The sequence below is a fragment of the Acinonyx jubatus genome, chromosome X, assembly GCF_027475565.1.
Source record: "Acinonyx jubatus isolate Ajub_Pintada_27869175 chromosome X, VMU_Ajub_asm_v1.0, whole genome shotgun sequence".
In the NCBI taxonomy this organism is placed as follows: domain Eukaryota; kingdom Metazoa; phylum Chordata; class Mammalia; order Carnivora; family Felidae; genus Acinonyx; species Acinonyx jubatus.
In genome coordinates this window covers 30,910,518-30,936,587 of record NC_069389.1, presented here as the reverse complement: position 1 = coordinate 30,936,587, position 26,070 = coordinate 30,910,518, and the positions used below count along the sequence as shown (strand labels likewise).

Here is a 26,070-nt window from a genome sequence, read left to right as displayed (position 1 = left end):
ATAAAACTGATACAGTCATCTATAAAGAAACATTTAGTATGTGTACCACTGTCATTTTTTAAATAATCTTATCAAAATGATACAGGTTAGTAGCTTACACAAATAATTTTAAAATACTTATAAAAACCAGTTGTCCCACTCAATTCCTTCTTATCAACAGCTCTGCTTCCCTGAAACAACCAATTTTAGCTAATTCTGATTTGGATTTTCTCTGATAGTTATAGCCTTATTCTCAATATAATGTTGATATGGCTTACTTGAGGCTTTTTCATTGCTGCCATAACAAATGACCACAGACTTAGTAGTCTAAAGCCATACAAATTTATTAAACTACAGTCTTGTAGGTTAGAAGTTCAACAGGTTTATCGCCGGACTAAGATCAAGGTGAAGGAACCATGATCTTCCTGGAGGGCTCTAGGGAAGGCTATTTGCTTGCCATTCCCAGTTTGTAGAGGACAAACACATTCTTTGCCTGGTGGCCTCCTTTTCACCATCGTCACATCTAGCAACATCAAATCTCTCTACCTTTCTTCTGTCATCACATTTTCTTCTGAGCACAGTCAGGAAAGCTTCTCTGGTTTTAACCACTCACATGAGTCAAATGGGACCATCTAGATCATCTAGGATAATCTCCCTTGCTTAGGGTCTTTAATGTCAATCACACTACACATCAGCAAAAATTCTAGGGATTGGAATTGGATAACTTTGGGGGCCATTACTCTATCACATGACTATGTCATGATTTATCAGACCCAGATATTGTCTCTTGAGTGCCCACTAGTGAAGATGAGGATTTAGCTCATAGATACTATCTCCACTCCCCTTTCCACCTCCCAATTGTGGATATTTAAATTATTTTAATTCTTCCATTAGTCACCTGGTAACTTGAAGTAATATATTTATATCTCTAGTTCTTCTGTCAACTTTACACAATTTCCTTTAATTACCCACTGAGTAAAATGAGTTTCACTCCTTTCTTCTACCATTCCCAACCCTTCTGTCAACTTAACCTTCACATACACATTGTACGTATCAAACACTTGTCATTTTACGTGTAATACACTATATAGGATCAATCTGAATTCTGCCCCACAAACACATTACGACTTCTCTGCATGATATATTTTATTATGACTATGTAAATATCATTCATGGCAAATGCAAGCAGTATATTAGAATCACATTTCCTTCTCTGTGGGGCCAATATGACCACTTTGCCACTCAAGACAGAAGGCTCTTGTCTAGATCATCTTTTATTATGCCAATTGAAAAAAATTCAATGATATAAAATAAAATCATATTTATAGAGGGATTGCTTTTCTTTTGGAATTCAATCCAATTCAGTTCACTAACGCTTCCTTTCTACTCCCAACACAAAGTCTTTTTGCATCCTTGAAGTTATATTATAGATAGAAGTCTTACTGATATTATGCTTAAAACCGTCACATTTTAATGCCAGAAGAGATCCTTTATTGTTCTCTATAATTTCATGTAGCACTTGGCTATTATTTGACGCATAAAATGTTAAATATTTTCACCATATAATTTGCCCTCAAAGCTACAGAGGTTCAAAATTAACTGCAGGAAAAGCAATATATAAGATAATAAAGGGGCACTACAAATACAATTTGCTATGCATGAGCTTCCTTCTTATTCATGTCACTCTTTTTTCTTTCTAGATGGATTAATTAGGAGAGAGAGATGCAGAGATATCTAGTAAGAAAACAAGAGTAGATTTTCATAGAAGTCAGTTTATTATATACCTGGACTTTTCCCGTTTTTATTATTACCTTCCACCACATTTCCTTACCTGTATGGAACATATTTCACATTAATTTAATCATAGCCCCATTTTATATAAGGAGAGACAGATGATTTAATTCTATTTAAAATATTTTGGGGGGTGCCTGGGTGGTTCAGTCGGCTAAGTGTCCTCCTCTCGGTTTCAGCTCAGCTCATGATCTCATGGTTTCGTGAGTTCAAGCCCCTCATTGGGCTCTGTGCCAAGCATGGAGCCTGCCTGGGATTCTTTCTCCATCTCTCTCTACCCCTACCCTACTCACACTATCACTATGTCTCTCAAAATAAATAAATAAAACTTAAAAAAAGGAAAAGATTCTTTAAAAAATAAAATATTTTGAATAGTCCTATTAAATATATGCATATATAAAAATGACTTTATATGTGTCTATATATTTTCATAATTACTTCTGAGAAATACAATATATAGATATGCAAGTTCTCTAAAAATGAAAGTATTCTTACAACAAATGCTTCAGAATAATCAACTCAAAACTAAAAACCACAGTGAAAAGAAAAGTTGTAAACTGCATCATTTCTCTATACATACCTGAGTTTTTGTGACTTTGTTATTAGGATCCATAGTATACAACAGGATTTCAAATGTAAAATCAGTGCTGGATAATCTCAATGGTGCTTGCAATACTATGAGAAGAAAATAAATGTACTGATAAAATATTAAGAGATATTAGCTCATAGTTAATTATTACTATACTTCTCAACCTGAAATAAAAAATATTTTTTGTATTTTTATGTACCCAGAAAGAAAACAAAATCACACTTTAAAACATTTATAGAATATCATGTTTAATCACATCTATAAAATTCCAATTTTGTATTTTAATGATAATTACAAGTGTAACAGAAAAACTATTCTTGAGACAAGAAGAGTATAAAATATACTAAATATTAAGCTGAGAATAATGTAAGCATAGTTAAAATAGTCACTATAATAGAGTTTGACCAACGCAAAAGTACAGAAGTGAAAAGAAACATGACTTGCAAATACACCTTTTTGGTCTTTTGACAGTGTCTTTTGAAGAGCAGAAATTTTTAATTTTAATGAAGTCCAGCTTATCAATTCTTCTTTCACAGATCTTGCCGCTGTTGTTGTATCTAAAATGTCACTGCCAAACTCAAGGTCATACAGATTTTTTCTTTTGCTTTCTACTAAAAGTTTTTACATTTTGTATTTTACATTTAGACCTGTGATCCACTTGAGTTAACTTTTGTGAAGGGTGTAAGGTCTGTATCTAGATTCATTTTTCTTTGTGATGTCCTGTTGTTCAGCACCATTTTTTGAAAAGAATATCTTTTCTGAGCTATATTGCCTCTACTATGTCAAACATCATTTGACTACATATGTGGGTCTATTTGTGGGCTCCCTTTCAAAAAAATTGCTTTAATGTTTATTTATTGGTGACACAATACGAGAGACAGAGTGCAAGTGGTGGAGGGGCAGAGAGAGGGAGACACAGAAACTGAAACAGGCTCCAGGCTCTGAGATGTCAGTACAGAGCTCTATGAGGGGCTTGAACTCACAAACCATGAGATCATGACCTGAGCCAAAGTCAGCCGAACAACCGACTGAGTCACTCAGGCGCCCCATGGGCTCTCTTTTCTATTCCACTCATCTATTTGTCTGTATTGTTGCCAAAACCAAAGTCTCGTGATTACTGTACCTTTGTAGAAAACCTCTAAGTTGGACAGTGTCAGTCCTCCAATTTTGTTCATCACCTTTAGTAGTGTGTTGGCTATTATAGGTCCTTTCCTTCTCCATATAAACTTTTAATCAATATGGCAATACCCACAAAGTAAGTTGCTGGGATTTTTATTAAGATTGCATTGAATCTCTGGATCAAATTGGGAAGAACTGCCATCTTAACAATATTGAGACTTCCTATGAATGAATGTGGAATATCACTCAATTTATTTAATTCTTCTTTGCTATCTTTCATCAGGTAAATTTCTTAACTTTCCTTATATAGATCTTATAAATATCTTGTTATATTCATACCTAAGTACTTCATTTTTGTTGGATGCTAATATAAATGGTATTTTGTATTTAATTTCAAATTCCATTTGCTCATTGCTTCTATAGAGGAAAGCAATTGACTTTTGTATATTAAACTTATATCCTGCAACTTGGCTATATTAGGTTATTAGTTTCAGAAGTGTCTTTCTTAATCGATTCTTTTAGATTTTCTACATAAACAATGATATCTTCAATAAACAAAGAATTTAGTTCTTCCTTTTCAACCTGTGTATCCTTTGATTCCTGTTCATGCTCTACTGCATTAGCTAGGACTTCTAGTACAAAGTTTACAGAGTGAAAAGGGTCATCCTCGCTTGGTTTCTAATCTTACTGAGAAAGCTTTGCATTTCTCATCATTAAAAATGATGATAGCTTTAGGGTGTTTGTAGATATTTTTTATCAAGTTGAGAAAGTTATGCTCCAGTCCTCATTTACTAAGTTGTTTGCATGAAAGCATATTAGATTTTATGAAATGCTTTTTCTTCCCCTGCATCTATTGATATGATCATGTGATATTTTCTTCTTTAGTCTGTTGATATGATGGAATGCATTACTTGATCTTTGAATGTGAACCAACCTTGCATACATGAGATAAATCTCACTTGGTCATGGTGCATAATTCTTTTTATACACTGCTGGATTTGATTTGCAAATATTTTATTAAGGATTTTTATATCTATGCTAATGAGAGGTATTAGTCTGTTGTTTTCTACTGTTGCAATGTCTTTGCCTGGTTTGGTATTAGGGCAAAAATGACCTCCAAATGAGTTAAAAAAAGTATTCTTTCTGTTTCTATCCTCTGAAGGAGACTGTACAGAATGAATTATAGAGAATCGGTATGATTTCTTCTCTAAATGTTTGATAGAGTCCACCAATGAACCCATCTGGGGCTGGTGCTTTCTGTTTTTGAAGCTTATTAATTATTGGTTCAATTTCTTTAATAGATTGAGACTTATCCAGATTGTCTATTTCTTCTTGTGTGAGTTTGGGCAGATTGTGTCTCTTAAGGAATTACTCCATTTCATCTGGTTATCAAATTTACATGCATACTGTTGTTGATATATGATCCTTATTATCTTTTTACTTTTAAGAAGCATTTTCTAGAAAAAATGAACTGCTCAAGATTAAAGTCTTACAGACTAACATTTTGATCACCTTAAATATTCACTGGGATCCAGACTGTCAGGCAATGATATAACAGTTGGTAATGAAGCCAGCACTGCAAGACTCGCCAATGATCATGAGAGAATAGGCAAAAATCAATAGACATTTGAGAAACTCCTCAATATGAAGGAGAAATAATTCAGCAAAAATTGAGACAATGTATAGTCAACAGAAGAAAATTTCAAAGAAATAATACAAGTAGAGATAAAAGGTGTTTTTATTTTTTCAAAAGTCCGTATGTAAAGAAATAATCAGAAAAAAAGTTAACCCTTGTTAGTTTAAAACTGCCAAAATAATTTCTTAAGACATAATAAAGTCAGAAAAACATTCTGGGAAGTACAACAAAAAGATAAGGAAAAGGATAATAGGAGAGAATATATAATTTAATTAAAATATATATAACATAATCCAAGAAGTACAAAATACAACAATAGAAGTCTGAATGAAAGAAATACAGAAAACAGTGGGAAGGAACTTTTCAAGGAAATAATTTATGAAAACTTTATAGAACTGGAAGACAGGAATTTCCATATTGAAAAGGTCCACAAGAACTTAAGACAAAAGGTTCACACTAAAGTCACCATGGTGAAATAATGGAGTACCAGGGATAAAAATCAGCTTCTAATAGCTTCTAACACGAAACACTAGGTCCTATGTAATGGATGGGGAAGAAGAATGTCATCAGACTTCTAAACACAACAGTGGAAATTAGAAGGTAATGATAATATCTTCAAAATTTTGAGGGAAAATTATTTTCAATCTAGAATTTCATACTAAACCAAATTATCATTTAAATATGAGAGGCAAATAAAAGACATTTTCAGAGAAGGAAATTCTCAATTATCTCCCTTACACTCTTTAGAAGCTCCTGGAAGAGGTAATCTACCTAAACAGTGAAGTAACCCAAGAAATAGGTAGGCAAGGGACTGAAAAACCGGGAGAATCAAGACAGAAAAGAGAAAAGAAAATGCCCACATTACAGTGAAAGGAAGTCTTAGACAAGAGTTCTGTCACAGGAAAAGAAAGCACTCAGTGCATGTTGGAGCAGGAGGTTGTTGTGCTCCAGAAGGGCTGCTTTCAGGGAATGAGAAGTTATGACACATTATCTGACAGGGTAGACTACCATGTGGAACAGTGTCCATATAAGCATAATACAGAGCTTTGTGGCATGGAAGGATTTCGTCAAATATTTAAGGACAAATGAGGAATTAATAACTCCAGGGAAAAATAAAAAGTTGAAAGAATGTAAATAAAATACGCAAATACACTACTTGGCTTAACAATGAACAATATATTGTCAAAACAATTAAATCTCTGATAAAAATTTTAATTGAAATTTAAACTATAATTATATTACAAAATTTTTAAGAAGAATTAGAGTTTCAAGTGAGTGAAAATGCTTGTCATTAAATAAGTGTTTTCATTAGATAATTAATGAAAAAAGTCACTGCGTCTTTGGTGCAGGATAAGCCTTGAGAAGGAGATGATGGATTACAATTCCGGGTTAGCACTATTTTAATTTTAAAAGGAATGCATGTAATTTGGGAATAAAGAGATAACAGCAAGCTTATGAGTCCCCTACTAAGGCATCATCCTTCTATTGAGGGGATATCTCAGAGAGTAATGGACTTGATCAAGTTTCCTTGCAAACATAAAAATGGAATTGACTAGGGGTGTTTTGGGTGGCTCAGTGGGTTAAGCACCTGACTCTTGATTTCGGCTCAGGTAGTAATCTCACAGTTCATGAGATCGAGACCCAAGTCAGACACTATGCTGAGAATGTGGAGCCTGCTTGGAATTCTCCCTCTCCCTTTGTCCCTTTCCTGGTCTCACATATGTATGCATGCGCTCTATCAAAATAAATAAACATTTTTAAAAATTGGAATTGACTAGTGGACTATTTCAAAGAAAACTTTTGACACGCATTACCTGTCCAAATGGCCAACCAAAAATATCTGGAATTTATGGATTTATGAGGCAAATGACAATTCCTCATATAGACATTTCCTATATGTATAACTATTAAGAGTATAAAAATGGGAAGCTCCAAACAAAAAACAGCTTCCTTTGAGACAAAGGTTTCTACAAATGACATTCAAAAGTCAGTTCAAAAGCAAAAGGCATGTTAAGGAGGGAGAAAAGGACAATTTGGAAATTGTGTCTAATAGATGCCAACTTCTACAAAAGAAATGTTACATCTCTGCCCGATTATATTTGTATCGTTTGAATCGTTAGTAAACTTTGGTGTTGATAAGTTATATGATACAACCAAGTTTGCTTTGACATTCCAATCCTCTCTGGAAATACAGCAACATTTATTTTTATTTTTATTTTTTAACGTTTATTTATTTTTGAGACAGAGAGAGACAGAGCATGAACAGGGGAGGGGCAGAGAGAGAGGGAGACACAGAATCGGAAGCAGGCTCCAGGCTCTGAGCCATCAGCCCAGAGCCCGACGCGGGGCTCGAACTCACAGACTGTGAGATCGTGACCTGAGCTGAAGTCGGATGCTTAACCGACTGAGCCACCCAGCCGCCCCAGCAACATTTTTTTTAAACAAATTAAATAAGTACTGGGGAGCCAGGGTGGCTCAGTCAGTTAAGCACTTGACTCTTGATTTCAGCTGAGGTCATGATCTCATGGTTTGTGACTTCAAGGCCCGCAATGGGCTGCACAATAACAGTGCAGAGTTTGCTTGGGATTCTCTCTCTCCCTCTCTCTCTTCCCCTCCCTGTTTCATGCTCTCTCTCTCAAAATAAATATATAAAGGTAATGGGGTGCCTGGGTGGCTCAATCGGTTGAGCAGCCGACTTCAGCTCAGGTCATGATCTCACGGTCTGTGAGTTCGAGCCCCGCGTCACGCTCTGTGCTGACAGCTCAGAGCCTGGAGCCTGTTTCAGATTCTGTGTCTCCCTCTCTCTCTGACCCTCCCCCATTCATGCTCTGTCTCTCTCTGTCTCAAAAATAAATAAACGTTAAAAAAAAAATTAAAGTTAAAAATAAACAAATTAAGTATAGAAATTGTTTTTGTTTTTTTAGAAAATGTTGAACAAATTTTAAACCATTAAAAATAGGAAAAAAACCAGTATTACACATATACCAATTCTGTAGCTAGGGAAAATGGTCTAATCTTTAAAAGAATGTTAGAAATCACAGAGGAAACAATAGCTAAATTTCACTATAAAATTATCTTAAGAGATTTATTGAAAAACAAACAAAACTAAAGGCAAACAATGAATCTTAGAAAAAATTCACCGTAAAAATGAAAAAAAAGTAATATAAATAAGGAAATCAGTGACATCTATCAGACAGATACATAACCATACTGATAAAGGCAAAGTTCATGAACAGATAACTTATATATGAAATATAGAATTAATAGCAAAGACAGAAAACTGTAATCCTCATGAGTAATCAAAGAAATTGACATGAAAATTGAAACGATATACTTTTAATAACATAGAAAAATATCCAATTTCTTTAATTCAATGCTGGTTAGAGTTTACACTGAAGGAGGGTTGAAACAGCAAAACTCTTTACAAAAGCCCTTTTGCAAAATGATCTAGAGCTTTAACATGTATATACTTTAGAAGGAATGCAGCCAATGAAGAGAATATCACTGAAAAAAAATCTAAACAGGGAAAAAGTATTATACATAAAAATGTTCACTACTACAATATTTATATGAATAAGAAAATTTAAAAAAAAACAACCTAAATGCTTAGAATTATGCTTATATAACCTATAAGAGATACTTACAGGATGAAATATTCTATAATAGCTATCAGTGTTAATTTATACAATTAATAAGAGTGTATAACATCTAAGTAAAAGTTTCTTTTTTTAATTTTTTTAATGTTTATTTTGAGAGTGAGAGAGATAGAGCACAAGCAGGGGAAGGGCAGAGACAGAGGGAGACACAGAATCTGAAGCAGGCTCCAGGCTCTGAGTGGTCAGCAGAGGGCCCGACACAGGGCTCGAACTCACGGAATGCGAGATTATGACCTGAGCTGAAGTCGGACACTCAACTAACTGAGTCACTCAGGCGCCCCTTTAAATTGTTTTTTTTTTTTTTTTAACATTTATTCATTTTTGAGAGAGAGAGAAAAACACAGCCTGAGCAGGGAAGAGGCAGAGAGAGAGGGAGACACAGAATCTGAAATCTCCAGGCTCCAAGCTGTCAGCACAGAGCTCAAGGTGGGGCTCGAACTCACACACCACGAGATCATGACCTGAGCTGAAGTAGGACACTCAACCGAATGAGCCACCCAGGCTCCCCTAAATAAAAATTTCTATTAAGAATGAAGAGATTTCAACTGAACACAGGCAGGAAGATCACAACTATGTTAAAAAATAAAATAATAAAGGCATATAACAAAAGAAGAGTAAAATACCAACATATTAATAATACTATGCTCTAAATATTCACATACTAGATGACATTTCTGTGTTTCTAACACTTTCCAATTTTCCATAATGATGGTACATTAATTTTTATTTGTCAAGTAGGTAAATTTTATCTTTCATGAAAATAATTTACCTAATTAGGAGAACAAAATTAGACAATGATTTTTTCCCAAAAAAGATATCTTAAAACAAGGGAGAAAACTCCACAGAGGCTCCCTACCAGCTGCAGACTTTCTAATTCTGTATTTTATTTTATTTTTTTTTAATTTTTTTTTTAACATTTATTTATTTTTGAGACAGAGACAGAGCATGAACGGGGGGGGTGGGGGTGGTCAGAGAGAGAGAGGGAGACACAGAATCTGAAACAGGCTCCAGGCTCTGAGCTGTCAGCACAGAGCCCGATGCGGGGCCTGAACTCACGAACCGCGAGATCATGACCTGAGCCGAAGTCGGATGCTTAACCAACTGAGCCACCCAGGTGCCCCCTAATTCTATATTTCAAAAAGGAATGAAATAAATCTCTGCATTGTATATGCTACTTTAATGAGGCTTCTCTCACTAGATGCCAAGTGTAATTATCAACTGAGCACTATTTTATTACTATTGACAACTTAATGTCAGAATTAAAAAACAAAATATTGCATAATATAGCATAGACTAAACTTTTCATGAAAAATACTTAAACACATGTAATAAAATGCAAAACCACCAAAGCTTGCCAAAAGTAGGGTTTACAGAGTGCACTGGTTTTATATTTGAATATTTGGAGAAAGTAAATAATACAAAAAAAATTTAATATACTTACATTTATTTATTTATTTACTTACTTACTTACTTACTTACTTACTTTTTTACTTCTCCTTTTATACATATGCTTAGTCCTTTAGTAACCTATTCCTTTGGGGGGTGGGGATTTCTTAAATAAAATTTCTATCAGTGCATTATATATCTAGTATATTTTAATAATTTATATTTTAATTTAATCACTTAAAAAGTACCCACACAACAAGTAACTAAACTCATTTTTGTTTTTAATTATAACCTATATTTTTAAGCAACAGTCACTAATCTGAGATTATTATGCTACTGTCACGAGCTAGACCTGACATTTACTACCCACCTGCTTGAACTCACTAATTTTTGCCTTACATTTTTTCCTTAAGATCTTTCTGCCTTACCTCTTAACTCAGGCAAATGAATCTGGAAACCACCCTGCAGGTTGCCCTGACCAGACCTCTTACCAGCCCAAGACCACACAGACCTTTTGAGCAAAACCTACAATTCATGCCTAGGCAAAACATCAAGTGACCTCTGGAATGACCTACCATTACCTTTATCTCATCATCATACTAAAATCTCCACCCAAGAAAGAACCTCGGGCTCATTTGCACAACATACAATGTATACATAGGCATATTTCCTTAAAGCACATGATTAGCCTTATGCCCGCCTCTACATAAAATGAGAAGACTTACCTATCTAAATATTCATCCTAACCCTAAACCAAAGGTATCCCTTCACCTTCTCTCAGGGAGTCACAGGTTTGGAAACCATGCCCCTGGATCTCCTTATTTGATGCAAATCAAGTTTTCTTTGCACGAAACTCACCTGATACAGTTTCTGTGACTCAGCTAGAAGCGAATTCACATAGGTTTTGTTATACTGTTTCTCAAAATTCAATCTCACAGACTCACAATTTAAGTCACACACACAGGAATCATATGATAATTGTACTTTCTAATATTTCTTTTTTTAAAAAGTAAATATCATAATCTGATTTTTAAAAACTTTTAGCTGCTCAAGTGTCAATATTTGGTATATGCATACCAACTGTTTTACAGTACATACCAGTAGCTTGAACACAGCATGGTCGAATAAGTGGTGTCTTCGGAATAATAGGAGATTTTGACAAACAACATTTAGTGTAAAGTTCTGAAGCCTCAAAGAAATTAATTTGAACTTGAATGCAAAAGTCATACGTTGCCACCTGACAGACAAAAAAAAAATACATTACACCTGTGATTATTTGTGCTATAAGAAATCTGTGGTACTATTTTTACTGTATATATTTAAAGTGTACAACTCGATGATTTGATAGACATATAATGAAATAACACCACAATCAAGCTAATTAAAACATAGCCATCACCTCATATACTTTACCTTTCTCACCTCCCCTCCTCATTGTGAGAACATTTAGGATCTACCCTCTTAGTAAATTTAATTATGAAGTACAATATTGTTACCAGAGCTACCATATTACTCAGCAATCCCACTTCTGGGTATTTATCCAAAAGAACTGAAATCAGGATCTCAAAGAGATACCTGCACTCCTAGGTTCATTGCAGCATTATTCACAGCAGTCAAGACATGGAAATAACCTAAATGACCATCAAAGGATGAATGAATAAAGAAAATGTGGTGTATACATACAATGGAATGTTTTTCAGCTTTGAAAATAGAAGGAAATCCTGCCATTCGCAACAATATGGATGAACCTGAAGGACATTATGCTAAGTGATATAAACTAGACACAGAAAGACAAATAATATATGATTTCACTTATATGTGGAATCAAAAACAGTCAAAGTCATAGAAACAGAAAATAGAATGCTGTACACAGGGGCTATTAAGAGGGAGAGAGATATGGGGACATGTTGGTCAAGAGGAACCAAGTTTCAGTTCTGCAAGATGAGTAAGTTCTGGAGCTATAATGAGATACTACGGATTTAGCAAAACAGCAGTTAAAAAAAAAAGACTCCTTTTTTTAAGGTTTTTAAACATTTTTATTTTTTGTTGTTTCAAGTTTTTATTTAAATTCTAGTTAGATAACATATAGTGTAACATTGGTTTCAGGAGAATTTAGTGATTCATCACTTAAATATAACACCCAGTGTTCATCGTAACAAGGTCCCTCCTTAATACCCATCACCCATTTAGCTCATCCCCCCACCCACCTCCCCTCCAGCAACCCTCAGTTTGTTCTCTACAGTTAAGAGTCTCTTATGGTTTGCCTCCCTCTCTTGTTTTTATTTCCTTCCCCTATGTTCATCTGTTTTGTTTCTTAAATTCCACATGTAAGTGAAATAATATGGCATTTGTCTTTCCTGGCTGATTTATTTCACTTAGCATAATACGTTTTAGCTCCAACCATGTCACTGCAAATGAAAGGTTTCATTCTTTGATCACTGAGTAATATTCCATTGTGTATACACACACAATCCATTCATCAGTTCTTCTTTATCCATTCATCAGTTAATGAACATGGGCTCTCTCTCTAGTTTGATTATTGTTGATAATGCTGCTATAAACAATGGAGTGCAAGCATCCTTCTGAATCTGTATTTTTGTATGCTTTGGTAAACAACTAAGAGTGCAATTGCTGAATTGTAGAGTAGTTCTACTTTTAGTTTTTGCAGAACCTCCATACTGTTCTCCACAGTGGCTGTACCAGTTTGCATTTCTACTAACAGTGCACGAGTGTTTCTCTTTCTCCACATCCTCGCAAACACCTGCTGTTTCTTGTGTTATTAATTTCAGCCTTTCTGACAGATGTAAGGTAGTGTTTCATCATGATTTTGATTTGTATTTCCCTGATGATGAGTGATGTTGAACATAAAAAAAGAGTTTCATAGAGAAATTTATCTTGTGATGTTGAAACTGCATTTTTTTCAAAGTAAGACTTGGTTTATTTTTCATAAGCCCAAAAATAATTCTTGAAAATAAGAAATAAATTTTAAAAATAATTCCTATTAATTCAAAATAGACCAAAGACTTAAATATAAAACCTAAAACTATAAATCACATAGAAGAAAAACCTTTGTAATCCTTGGTTAGGCAAAGATATCTTAAATGTAATACCAAAAAGATAATCTACAAAAAAATACAATTAAATGTCCTAAAATAAAACTAAAACAAGTGTTCTGTTAAAGATAATGCTTAAAAAAATAAAATTAGAAGCCAAAAACACATTTTGGACGAAAAAAAAATCCAATTTGTATTCAAAATATATAAAAGAACACATAAAAATCAATAAAAATCAAACTTCCTAATAAAACTAAGTAAATGATGTGAAAAGACAACTGAGAAAATAAAATACACATATGACATACTGTCACAAGAAAAGACATTTAACATCATCACACATTAGGGAAATGCAAATTGATTCAGAGGACAGAACACCCACCACACCTATCACAATGGCTTAAACAAAATGACATTACCAAGTGGTGATGAAGATGTGACCACCTAAAATATTACACATTGTTGATAGGAATGCACAATTTCATAGTCATTTTGTAAAACAGTTTTCCATTTTCTTAGAAAATTAATATGTGCTTAATATAAGGCCCAAAATTCCTCATCCTAAGTGTTTACCAAAGAGAAATGAACACCTGAATGTAAATTTTATAGTGGCTTTACTATTACTAAAACCTGAAAACAAACAAAATTCCCTCCAGGTCACGAATAGACAATAAAACTTTGGTAAATCCACACAAAAGAATACTTTTCAACAATAAAATGTAACGTATTAGTGTTACACATAATAATATGGATGAATATGATAGGTATTATTCTAAGTAAGAGAAGCCAGACTGAAAAGGCAATATACCCTATGACTTCATTTAATATGATATATAAGTGAAAAAGGCAAAATTATACAAACAAAATGAGACCATTTTTTGTCATGAAGTGGAGTTGGGGGAAAGGTTGACTGCAAATAAGTAAAAGAAAAATTTACAGGAGGTTATACAAGTGTTCTCTATATTGATTTTTGTATTTGCTATTCTACTGTACAATTTGTCAATGTTCATATAACAGAAAGAGACTTTTAATACATCTGGCTTCAAAATCTAAAACGGACTAATAATATAGACAGCTAATGAGTCATAGAAGAAGAATGAACACTTAGAGATTCAGAACATCTTGGCAATTATACAGAGCGAGTCTCCCATTTTAAAATGAAGACTCTGTAGTCCAGCCATGACAGAAATATAACTTTGCATCAAAGAGAAAAAAAAAAGAGTTCATCTTGATGTTTAGGGTTCACATCAGGAAAGGAGAGGATCATATCTGCCAAAAAATGGAAAGCAAACTCCAAATGCCCATCCCTCCACAGAAACATTGAAAAACAAGCAAAGGTTTACAGGACAAACTTTGTTAGAACTCTGGAAAATAGTCAAAGGGTATAACATGGTGATAGGTTTAGTTTGCTAGTATTCTCTTAAGGATTGTATTCAGCATGTTACGAGCATTACATACCATGACAAAGTGGGGTTTACCCCAAGAGTGCAAAGGTAGTTCAACATACAAAACGCCACCAGTATGTGTGTTGTGTGCTGAATGCACAAGCTGACAGTCATTCCCTGCCTTCTGTAACTGCCAAATGCATGTACGTGGGAAGTTATGCTGGACTTGCCCTCTCTTACCTCACATCTTCATGGACAATTTACATAAAATGAGTTTATATCCAAGATAGCACTGTAATTATTCTGAATACAAAATTCAGAGGTTCGATGATTTCTTCATCCACATTGTCTTAATCTCTCAACAGAACTGTTAAGAATTCAAGATTTATCTACCTTACACAGAAACTCAGTGACACAGAGAGAGAAAAGAAACTGAGGGCTATCATTATGAAACCACTGAGGTATCTAATGAAGAGGGATTGTGACGTGTGCCACTGAAGCACTTTCATGGATGTCGTTGTTCAAACAGAGGAGTAACTCAAATTAAAAAATGATATTCTGAAGAAGATTTCAGTCCCCCAACCAGTGTTGGTAGAAAACAATGCTTATGAATAGAAAATGGGCAGGTGTCAGTCAAATGTCCCCTTTTATTTTTAATATGAAATTTATTGTCACATTGGTTGCCATACAACACCCAGTGCTCATCCCAACAGGTGCCCTCCTCAATGCCCATCACCCACCCTCACCTCCCTCCCACCCAACAACCCTCAGATTGTTCTCAGTTATTAAGAGTCTTTTATGGTTTAGCTCCCTCCCTAACTTTTTTTTTCCTTCCCCTCCCCCACGATCTTCTGATAAGATTCTTAGGATACACATAAGAGTGAAAACATATGGTATCTGCCTTTCTCTGTATGACTTATTTCACTTAGCATAACATGTTCCAGTTCCAACCACGTTGCTACCAAATGCCATATTTCATTCTTTCTAACTGCCACGTAATATTCCATTGTATATATAAACCACATCTTCTTTATCCGTTCGTCAGTTGATGGACATTTAGGCTCTTTCCATAACTAGACTATTGTTGAAAGTGCTGCTATAAACTTTGGGAAATATGTGCCCCTATGCATCAGCACTCCTGTATCCCTTGGGTAAATTCCTAGCAGTACTACTGCTGGGTCATAGGGTAGATCTGTTTTTAATTTTTTGAGGAACCTCCACACTATTTTCCAGAGTGGCTCCACCAGTTTGCATTCCCACCAACAGTGCAAGAGGATTCCGGTTTCTCCACATCCTCTCCAGTATCTATAGTCTCCTGATGTGTTCATTTTAGCCACTCTGACTGGCGGGAGGTGGTACTGGAGTGTGGTTTTGATTTGTATTTCCCTGATGAGGAGCGACGTTGAGCATCTTTTCATGTACCTGTTGGCCATATGACTGTCTTCTTTAGAGAAGTGTCTATTCACGTTTTATGCCCATTTCTTCACTGGATTGTTTTTCGGGTGTGGAGTTTCATGAGTTCTTTATACATTTTGGATACAAGCCCCTTGTCTGATATGTTATTTGCAAATATCTTTTCCCATTCCGTTGCTTGCCTTTTAGTTTTGTTGATTGTTTCCATTGCAGTGCAGAAGCTTTTTATCTTCAAGAGGTCCCAATAGTTCATTTTTGCTTTTAATTCCCTTGCCTTTGGAGATGTGTCAAATAAGAAATTGCTGCGGCTGAGGTCAGAGAGGTCTTTTCCTGCTTTCTCCTCTAGGGTTTGGATGGTTTCCGGTCTCACATTCAGGTCCTTTATCCACTTTGACTTTATTGTTGTGAATGGTATAAGAGAGTGGTCTAGTTTCATCCTTCTGCATGTTGCTGTCCAGTTCTCCCAGCACCATTTGTTACAGAGACTGTCTTTTTTCCATTGGATATTCTTTCCTGCTTTGTGAAAGATGAGTTGGCCATACTTCTGTGGGTCCAATTCTGGAGTCTCTATTTTATTCCATTGGTCTATGTGACTGTTTTTGTGCCAATACCATGCTGTCTTGATGATTACAGCTTTGTAGTAGAGGCTAACGTATGGGATTGTGATGCCTATTTTAGTCTTCTTCTTCAAAATTACTTTGGCTATTCGGAGTCTTTTGTGGTTCCATACAAACTTGAGGATTCCTTATTCTACCTTCGAGAAGAATGCTGGTGCAATTTTGATTGGGATTGCATTGAATGTGTAGATAGCTTTCGGTAGTATTGCCATTTTAACAATATTTATTCTTCCAATCTATGAGCACGGAATGTTTTTCCATTTCTTTATATCTTCTTCAATTTCCTTCATAAGCTTTCTATAGTTTTCAGCACACAGACCTTTTACATCTTTGGTTAGGTTTATTCCTAGGCATGTTATGCTTCTTGGTGCAATTGTGAAGGCGATCAGTTTCTTAATTTGTGTTTCTGTTGCTTCATTAATAGTGTATAAAAATGCAATTGATTTCTGTACATTGATTTTGTATCCCGCGACTTTGCTGAATTCATGTATCAGTTCTAGTAGACTTTTGATGGAGTCTATCGGGTTTTCCATGTAGAATATCCTGTCAGCTGCAAAAAGTGAAAGCTTGACTTCATCTTGGCCAATTTTGATGCCTTTGATTTCCTTTTGTTGTCTGATTGCTGATGCTAGCACTTCCAACACTATGTTAAACAAGAGCGGTGAGAGTGGACATCCCTGTCGTGTTCCTAATCTCAGGGGGAAAGCTCTCAGTTTTTTCCCATCGAGGATGATGTTAGCTGTGGGCTTTTCATAAATGGCTTTGATGATGTTTAAGTATGTTCCTTCTATCCCGACTTTCTTGAGGTTTTTATTAAGAAAGGATGCTGAATTTTGTCAAAGGCCTTTTCTGCATCAATTGACAGGATCATATGGTTCTTATCTTTTCTTGTGTAAATGTGATGTATCACGTTGATTGATTTGCGAATGTTGAACCAGCCCTGCATCCCAGGAATGAATCCCACTTGATCATGGTGAATAATTCTTTTTATATGCTGTTGAATTCGATTTGCTAGTATCTTATTGAGAATTTTTGCATCCATATTCATCAGGGATATTGGCCTGTAGTTCTCTTTTGTTACTGGGTCTCTGTCTGGTTTAGGAATCAAAGTAATACTGGCTTCATAGAATGAGTCTGGGAGTTTTCTTTCCCTTTCTATGTTTTGGAATAGCTTGAGAAGGATAGGTATTATCTCTGCTTTAAACGTCTGGTAGAACTCCCCTGGGAAGCCATCTGGTCCTGGACTCCTATTTGTTGGCAGATTTTTGATGACTGATTCAATTTCTTCGCTGGTTATGGGTCTGGTGAAGCTTTCTATTTCCTCCTGATTGAGTTTTGGAAGCGTGTGGTTGTTTAGGAATTTGTCCATTTCTTCCAGGTTGTCCAGTTTGTTGGCATATAATTTTTCATAGTATTCCCTGATAATTGCTTGTATCTCTGAGGGATTGGTTGTAATAATTCCATTTTCATTCATGATTTTATCTGTTTGGGTTATCTCCCTTTTCTTTTTGAGAAGCCTGGCTACAGGTTTATCAATTTTGATTATTTTTTCAAAAAAACAACTCTTGGTTTCATTGATCTGCTCTACAGTTTTTTTTAGATTCTATATTTATTTCTGCTCTGATCTTTATTATTTCTCTTCTTCTGCTGGGTTTAGGGTGTCTTTCCTGTTCTGCTTCTATTTTCTTTAGGTGTGCTGTTAGATTTTGCATTTGGGATTTTTCTTGTTTCTTGAGATAGGCCTGGATTGCAATGTATTTTCCTCTCAGGACTGCCTTCGCTGCATCCCAAAGCATTTGGATTGTTGTATTTTCATTTTCATTTGTTTCCATATATTTTTAAATTTCTTCTCTAATTGCCTGGTTGACCCATTCATTCTTTAGTAGGGTGTTCTTTAACCTCCATGCTTTTGGAGGTTTTCCAGACTTTTTCCTGTGGTTGATTTCAAGTTTCATAGCATTGTGGTCTGAAAGGCTGCAGGGTATGATATCAATTCTTTTATACTTATGAAGGGCTATTTTGTGACCCAGTATGTGATCTATCTTGGAGGAGGTTCCATGTGCACTCGAGAAGAAAGTATATTCTGTTGCTTTGGGATGCAGAGTTCTAAATATATCTGTCAAGTCCATCTGATCCGATGTATCATTCAGGGCCCTTGTTTCTTTATTGATCCTATGTCTAGATGATCTATCCGCTGCTGTAAGTGGAGTATTAAAGTCCCCTGCAATTACCACATTCTTATCAATAAGGTTGCTTATGTTTGTGGTTGTTTTATATATTTGGGGACTCCCATATTCGGTGCATAGACATTTATGATTGTTAGCTCTTCCTGATGGATAGACCCTGTAACAGTTATATAATGCCGTTCTTCATCTCTTGTTACAGCCTTTAATTGAAGTCTAGTTTGTCTGATACAAGTATGGCTACTCCAGCTTTCTTTTAACTTCCATTAGCATGAGAGAGAGTTCTCCATCCCCTCACTTTAAATCTGAAGGTGTCCTCAGGTCTATAATGAGTCTCTTGTAGACAGCAAATAGATGGGTCTTGTTGTTTTATCCATTCTGATACCCTATGTCTTTTGGTTGGAGCATTTAGTCCATTTACATTCAGTGTTATTATTGAAAGATATGGGTTTAGAGTCATTATGATATCTGTAGGTTTCAGGCTTGTAGTGATGTCTCTGGTACTTTGTGGTCCTTGCAACATTTCACTCATAGAATCCCCCTTAGGATCTCTTGTAGGGCCGGTTTAGTGGTGATGAATTCCTTCAGTTTTTGTTTGTTTGGGAAGACCTTTATCTCTCCTTCTATTCTGAATGACAGACTTGCTGGATAAAGGATTCTCAGCTGCATTTTTTTTTCTGTTCATCACATTGAAGATTTCCTGCCATTCCTTTCTGGTCTGCCATGTTTCAGTAGAGAGGTCTGCCACTAGTCTTATTGGTCTCCCTTTGTAAGTTAGAGCCTGTTAATCCCTAGCTGCTTTCAGAATTTTCTCTTCATCCTTGTATTTTGCCAGTTTCACTATGATATGTCGTGCAGAAGATCAATTCAAGTTACGTCTGAAGGGAGTTCTCTGCGCCTCTTAGATTCCAATACCTTTTTCCTTCCCCAGATCAGGGAAGTTCTCAGCTATGACTTGTTCAAGTACACCTTCAGCCCCTTTCTCTCTTCTTCTTCTGAAATTCCTATGATACAGATATTGTTCTGTTTGATTGCATTATTTAGTTCTCTAATTCTCCCCTCATCTCCTGGATTTTTTTATCTTTTTCTCAAATTCCTCTTTTTCCATAATTTTTCTTCTAATTCACCTATTCTCTCCTCTGCCTCTTCAATCCGTGCTATGGCTGCCTCCATTTGATTTTGCACCTCATTTATAGCATTTTTCCCTCCTACTGACTATTTTTTAATCCCTTGATCTCTGTAGCAATAGATTCTCTGCTGTCCTCTATGCTTTTTTCAAGCCCATCGATTAATTTTATGAGTATTATTCTAAATTCTTGTTCTGTTATATTGCTTAAATGTTTTTTGATGAATTCATTAGCTGTCGCTACTTCCTGGAGTTTCTTTTGAGGAGAATTCTTCCATTTCGTCATTTTGGGTAGTCCCTTGGGTGGCTCCCAACTGAAGGGCACTTCCCCTGTGCTGTATGGAATAACTTGTGTTGGTGGGTGGGGCTGCAGTCAGACCTGATGTCTGTCTCTAGCCCACCGATAGGGCCACAGTCAGACTGGTATGTACCTTATCTTCCCTCTCTCAGGAGCAGGACTCACTGTGGAGTGGTGTGGCCCTTGTCTGGGCTCCTTGCACACTGCCAGGCTTGTAGTGCTGCTTCAATTGGATCTGTCGTATTAGCCGGGGTGGATCTGCAAAGTGCACAGGGGCGGGAAGGGCAGGCATAGCTTGCTTTGCCATAGGTGGTCCCCTGGGGGAGGGGCCCTGCAGCACCAGGAAGGAGGGAGACCCATCAGAGGGATGGATCCACAGAAGCAGTGTTTGGTGTTTGCATGGTGCAAGCAAGTTTGGTGATGGGAACTGGTTCCCTTTGGGATTATGGCTGGAAGATGGGAGAGGGAGATGGTGCTTTACAGCACCTTTGTTACCCTGCAAAGCTGAGCTCTGTCTTCAGGCTCAACAACTCTCCCTCTCAGTGTTCTGTCACCCTCCCCGCTCCCCGAGAGCAGAGTTGTTGACTTTTAACACTCCAGATGTTAAGTCCCGCCGGGTGTCAGAACTCATGCAGTCCAGCCCCTCCGCTTTTGCAAGCCAGACTTGGGGGCTCTGCCTTGCTGGGCAGGCCGTCCCTCCACCGCCCTGGCTCCCTCCCGTCAGTCCGTGTAGCACACACCACCTCTCGGCCCTTCCTACCCTCTTCCGTGGGCCTCTTGTCTATCCTTGGCTCTGGAGAGTCCGTTCTGCTAGTCTTCTGGCAGTTTTCTGGGTTATTTAGGCAGATGTGGGTGGAATCTAAACGATCAGCTAGACATGGTGAGCCCAGCGTTCTCCTACACCACCATCTTCCTCAAATGTCCTCTCTTTTAATCCTGAAAAGATCATCCTAGCTTCCTGTAACAATTGTAAATCCAGAATAACCACTACGAAAGTTTACCCAAAGGTGGCATATCCTCAAAAGACAAAGGTTGGTGGAAAGAAGAAAACTGAAAAAACTGAACAATTCTCCCTCATTTTCAAGAGTTTTAGGGCAAATATAGAGCAGGACAAATGAGAGCTTCAGAGCAACCAAGCCACTATAGATTAGCCTGTTCCAGAGATGAGAACCTGGGCTTTCACGTTAGGAAACGTAAGAGTAAAAACCAGGAAAGATCTACACCAGTGCTATCACATACAACATTCTGAGAAGATGGAAAAGTTCTACACTGTCCAATAGCCATGTGCGGATCCTGAGAACTTGAAATGTGGTTATTTTGGCTGAGTTAATAAATTTTTAATTTGATCTAACTTTAATTAAAATTTAATTTAAATATCCATTTAATTGAATGGCTAGTGACTACCACATAAGGGAACACAACTCTACACATTGGCCCAGAAGACACATGACTGGACCGCAAGGAAAGAAGGGTCTCGAATGACAGTCTAAATAAGCCATTCTAGTCAAAGATGCCAAATGCACCTATAATTGCCCTCCAGCACCGTTAACTGTACCCAAATCTGGTGCGGTATAGGCACAGAACAGATACAACTAGAATGAAATCAAGCCCCTAATTGCTGGTTTTACATTTGCCTGCTACACAGGTCTACCAACAGAGCATCCATTGACTATTTACATCTGCACACGCACACACACACGCACACGCACACACATGCAGACTCAAAGATAACTTACAGCTAGCTATAGTGGAGAATATCTGAAATGATTAGAAACCAGATAATCCATGTGCCTCACTGGCACAAATTTATGGAACAAAATCTCATAGGGTATACCGACTCTGCAGGGTTTTTTTATGTTCTTCTCAGTGGTACACTGAATTTCATTACAATACACTAAGTAAATCCCCCTTTAAAATACCCAGTAAAGGCAGAACAATTCAAAATCTTAAGGAATGTGTGGCACACTAAAGAACTAAGTACATATAATTTCTTTTAGTTTTACAATAAATTTTTGGAATCCTAGAAGAGCCACAATCTAAACATTAGAAACAGATTAATAAGGGGGTGCCTGGGTGGCTCAGTCGGTTAAGCGTCCGACTTCGGCTCAGGTCATGATCTCATGGTTCGTGGGTTTGAGCCCCACGTCGGGCCCTGTGCTGACAGCTCAGAACCTGGAGCCTGCTTCCGATTCTGTGTCTCCCTCTCTCTCTGCCCCTCCCCTGCTCACAGTCTCGCTCTCTCTTGCTCTCTCTCTCTCAAAAACAAATGTTATTATTTTTAAAACATAGATTAATAAGTTTTTAATTGTTGGCAGTGTTAAATAGCAAACTGAACTCAATAAATGAAAATACCAAATTGCATATGCATCATCCCAAAACGTCATGTAACAAACTTAAATTGGATTATATCTTTCTCTAATTTTTAGTGACCCTTACCTTAAAATGCTTTTGTGGATGAATGATGATATTAAAAACACTGTATATATTTCCACTAATAAAAATATAAAATCATGATATAGACTTACTCAGAAAATATATAAATTTATCTTAACATACTTAAAAGTGTACAGATTACTGCACAAAGTAGTTTCTTTCTCTTCTTTTCCTTAGTTTCTTGTTGAAGAATATCTGTGTGTAGGTGTGTGTGTGTGTGTGTCTGTATGTTTGCATATTTCTGTGTACATACAAGATGCAGGCATTGGGTAGGAGAAAGACATGATGCTTTAAAATATTAACTTGTCACAAAAAGGATTATTTAGTTTTTATTGTGAGTTACTATCTTTATCACAATTACAAGAGTATAGATTTGAAAAAAATAAAACAAAAATAATCCCACAAAGCTTATATTGAAAATTACCATTCCATTCTCTCCACCATCATATACTTGCACACATACACACACTAAACACATATAAAATCCAGACGCAATCATTTTCAACTCTCTTAGTGGTTTTAGGTTTACCTCAACATAGGGAAATAATCTATATAGATTGTAATAAAACAAGCCTCAATGAATTTATATTTAAATAATATATAGTCCCAAGTCACAATGGGATTATATTAGAAATCAATAACACAGGGAAATCTGGTAAATTCACAAATACGTGAAAATTAAACAACACATCCTAAATAACCAATGGGTCAAGGAGAAAACTTACAAAAGAAACTGCAAAACACTCTGATGAGCAGAAATGAAAATGCAACAAATCAAAACTTTAATACAGGTAAAACAATGCTTAGAGGGAAATGTAGAGCTATAAAACCTTCATAAAAAAAATAAGAAAGATCTCAAATCAATACCCTAACCTTCCATCATTAAAAAAAAAAAAAAGGAAAAAGCAAAAACAAAGCAAATTGAAACCAAAGTAAACAGAAGGAAGTAAATAATAAAGGATGAAGTGGAAATATATGAAAGAATCAAACACAGTACAGAAAATCAACTACACCAAATATTGAATCTTGAAAATATTAACCAAACTGACAAAACCTTTAGATAGGCTGACCAAGATGAAAAGAGAGATGACTCAATTCTAAAATAAAGTCAGAAATAAAAGAAGGAACATTATTACCTATCCCACAAAAATAAAAATAGTAAGAGAACATCACAAATAACTGTATACCAACAAATTAGATAACTTAGATAAAACTTCTCAAGAAACAGAAAATTTGACCACTTTCACCCACTAAGTGGCTGAAGGTGGTCAAAAAATACAAACTTCCAGTTAACATACAATATAAGCCCTGCGAATATAATGTATAGCATGCGGACTATTATTAACAATACTGTATTGTTATACTTCAAAGTTGCTAAGATAGATCTTAAAAGTTCTCATCACAAGGAAAAAAACCTGTAACTATATGAGGTGATAGGTGTTAACCAAACTTACTGTGGTGATCACTTCTCAATATATACACATAACAAATCATTATGTTGTACACCTAAAATTAATACATGTTATATGCCAATTATATCTCAATTAAAAAAAAAAAAAAAACAGGGAAACTTGCCTGGAAGAAGTATAAGAGAAAACTATTAAGATATAGATAACAGGGGGCAGGGGAAGTAGGGGAAACTTACTGGTCTTAGTTTTCTGAAGGGAAGTCAGAGAACTGATTAGAGCAAATCACAAAGTTCCCAAGTGAGAAAACATAAATACTAAAGGAATATCAGGTCATTTCAGAATGAACAACAGGAAATTAGATGAGCATGCAAGAGGCTCCATCCAAAGTGGGACCTAAGTCAGAGGAAACTCATATGAAATCTGGAAACGAAATCTAAAAGTCAACACTAATGAAGAATTGAAGAATTAGAAACAAGAGAAACTCTCCTTTTGTTCTGGATGCTATAAATTTTCATTAAGAGGAATATATGCAAAATTACTTTTTTAAAGTCTTCCCATGATTTGATCTCATACAGAAATGCTATTCATGCTTAAGAACTGGGATGATGGATATATTAAATCAAATGATAAAATCAAGCCACCTCCAGTGACAAGACTTTAATTTTTTGAGGTGTCTTATACAGATGCATATTTATTTCACGATAATGTTTCCCCAAACTTTACAAAATCCTGACAAATATCAATTTCTTTTCTTTTTTTCCATTGTATTGTGGGTTTTTATTTTATTTGCTTCTATAGATACCCTTGTAGACATAATTAGTTAAGTATCTAGAAATTATCCCCCAAATAAATTTAATCCCAGAAGAAACTAATTGTGACTGCAAATTTCTTCCTACAAATATAGAAAATGGAACAGAAAAGAGATCACATAAAAATAGTAATTGACATTTTGATGAGTGTAACTTTATAAAATTGAAGATTTTGAGTGCTAATGACTAGGAAAAAAGTTAATAGCACCTAAAGATTAAATACAAAAATTTTGTGCCCATTGGCTAAAGGAAGATGTATTATTCTTCACCATGTTTGGATTCCTAACATGGTATCATGAAGGTACAGTGGTCAGGAGGCTGAGGATATAACACTGTATTATTCAAGCTCTATAGCTCAACAGCAGGGAGCTTTAACAAGTCACTTAGCCTGGCTGTGCATCAGCTTGTATGACTGGAGAAGGCGGGGGGGGGGGGGAGGAAAATCTAAGGTCTCAATGCTTGTATTATTGGATTCATGTGGAAATAAAGTGATATTAGATATGAGAGAACTTTATAAACTCTAAGTACTATATAATTATCAATTAAAGGATTGTTACCGTAATTTCAAAAAGAAATGAAAATTTTAAATAGGTATATAACAAGCAAATAGATGAATTAGTAATTTAAAATAGATATGACAAAGGAAAGCCCAGGACCAGAGGACTTCAATGGAGAAATGTACCACTATATTATGAAGATTTACAATCCAATCCTTCACAAATTCTTTCAAAATTAGAAGAGAACACTTCTCAACTTATTCTACGAAGCCAATATTACTGATACTAAAACCAAAGACAGCTGAAGGAAGGAAACTACAGACCAATATTCCTTGTGAACACAGATGCAAAACCCCTCAAGAAAATATTTAGGAAACTGAATGCAGCAATATATAAAAAGGATTATACTCCAAGTAAAATGATCAAGTGGGATTTATCCCTGGAATGTAAGGTTGGTTTAACATACAGAAATCAATCAATATAATGCACCATATTAATAGAGGGTAAAATCGAGATCATTAAAACAGATGCCAAATTTTTTGACAAAATCCAACTTTCTTTCATGATCAAAATCCTCAACTAGGAATAGAAGGTACCTTCCTCAACCTGATAAAAAAGAAATCTACCCCCCAAAAATGCTAACATCATATTTAAAGGTGAAAGATGGATGTTTTCCTCCTAATACCAAGGA

General features: G+C 35.7%; 1 protein-coding gene across 2 annotated transcripts in view; it reads right to left on the bottom strand.

Annotated features, from left to right (window-relative positions):
- The window catches only part of CFAP47 (cilia and flagella associated protein 47), a 545,688-nt gene that overhangs the window by 423,159 nt on the left and 96,459 nt on the right, over positions 1–26,070 (bottom strand). For both annotated transcript variants that reach the window (XM_053202225.1, XM_053202224.1), the window contains exons 22-23: positions 11,255–11,393; positions 2,351–2,445 (exon numbers count right to left, since the gene is read on the bottom strand). In XM_053202225.1, coding sequence (XP_053058200.1) covers positions 2,351–2,445; positions 11,255–11,393 — 234 coding nt within the window. The remainder of the gene's footprint in view (positions 1–2,350; positions 2,446–11,254; positions 11,394–26,070) is intronic.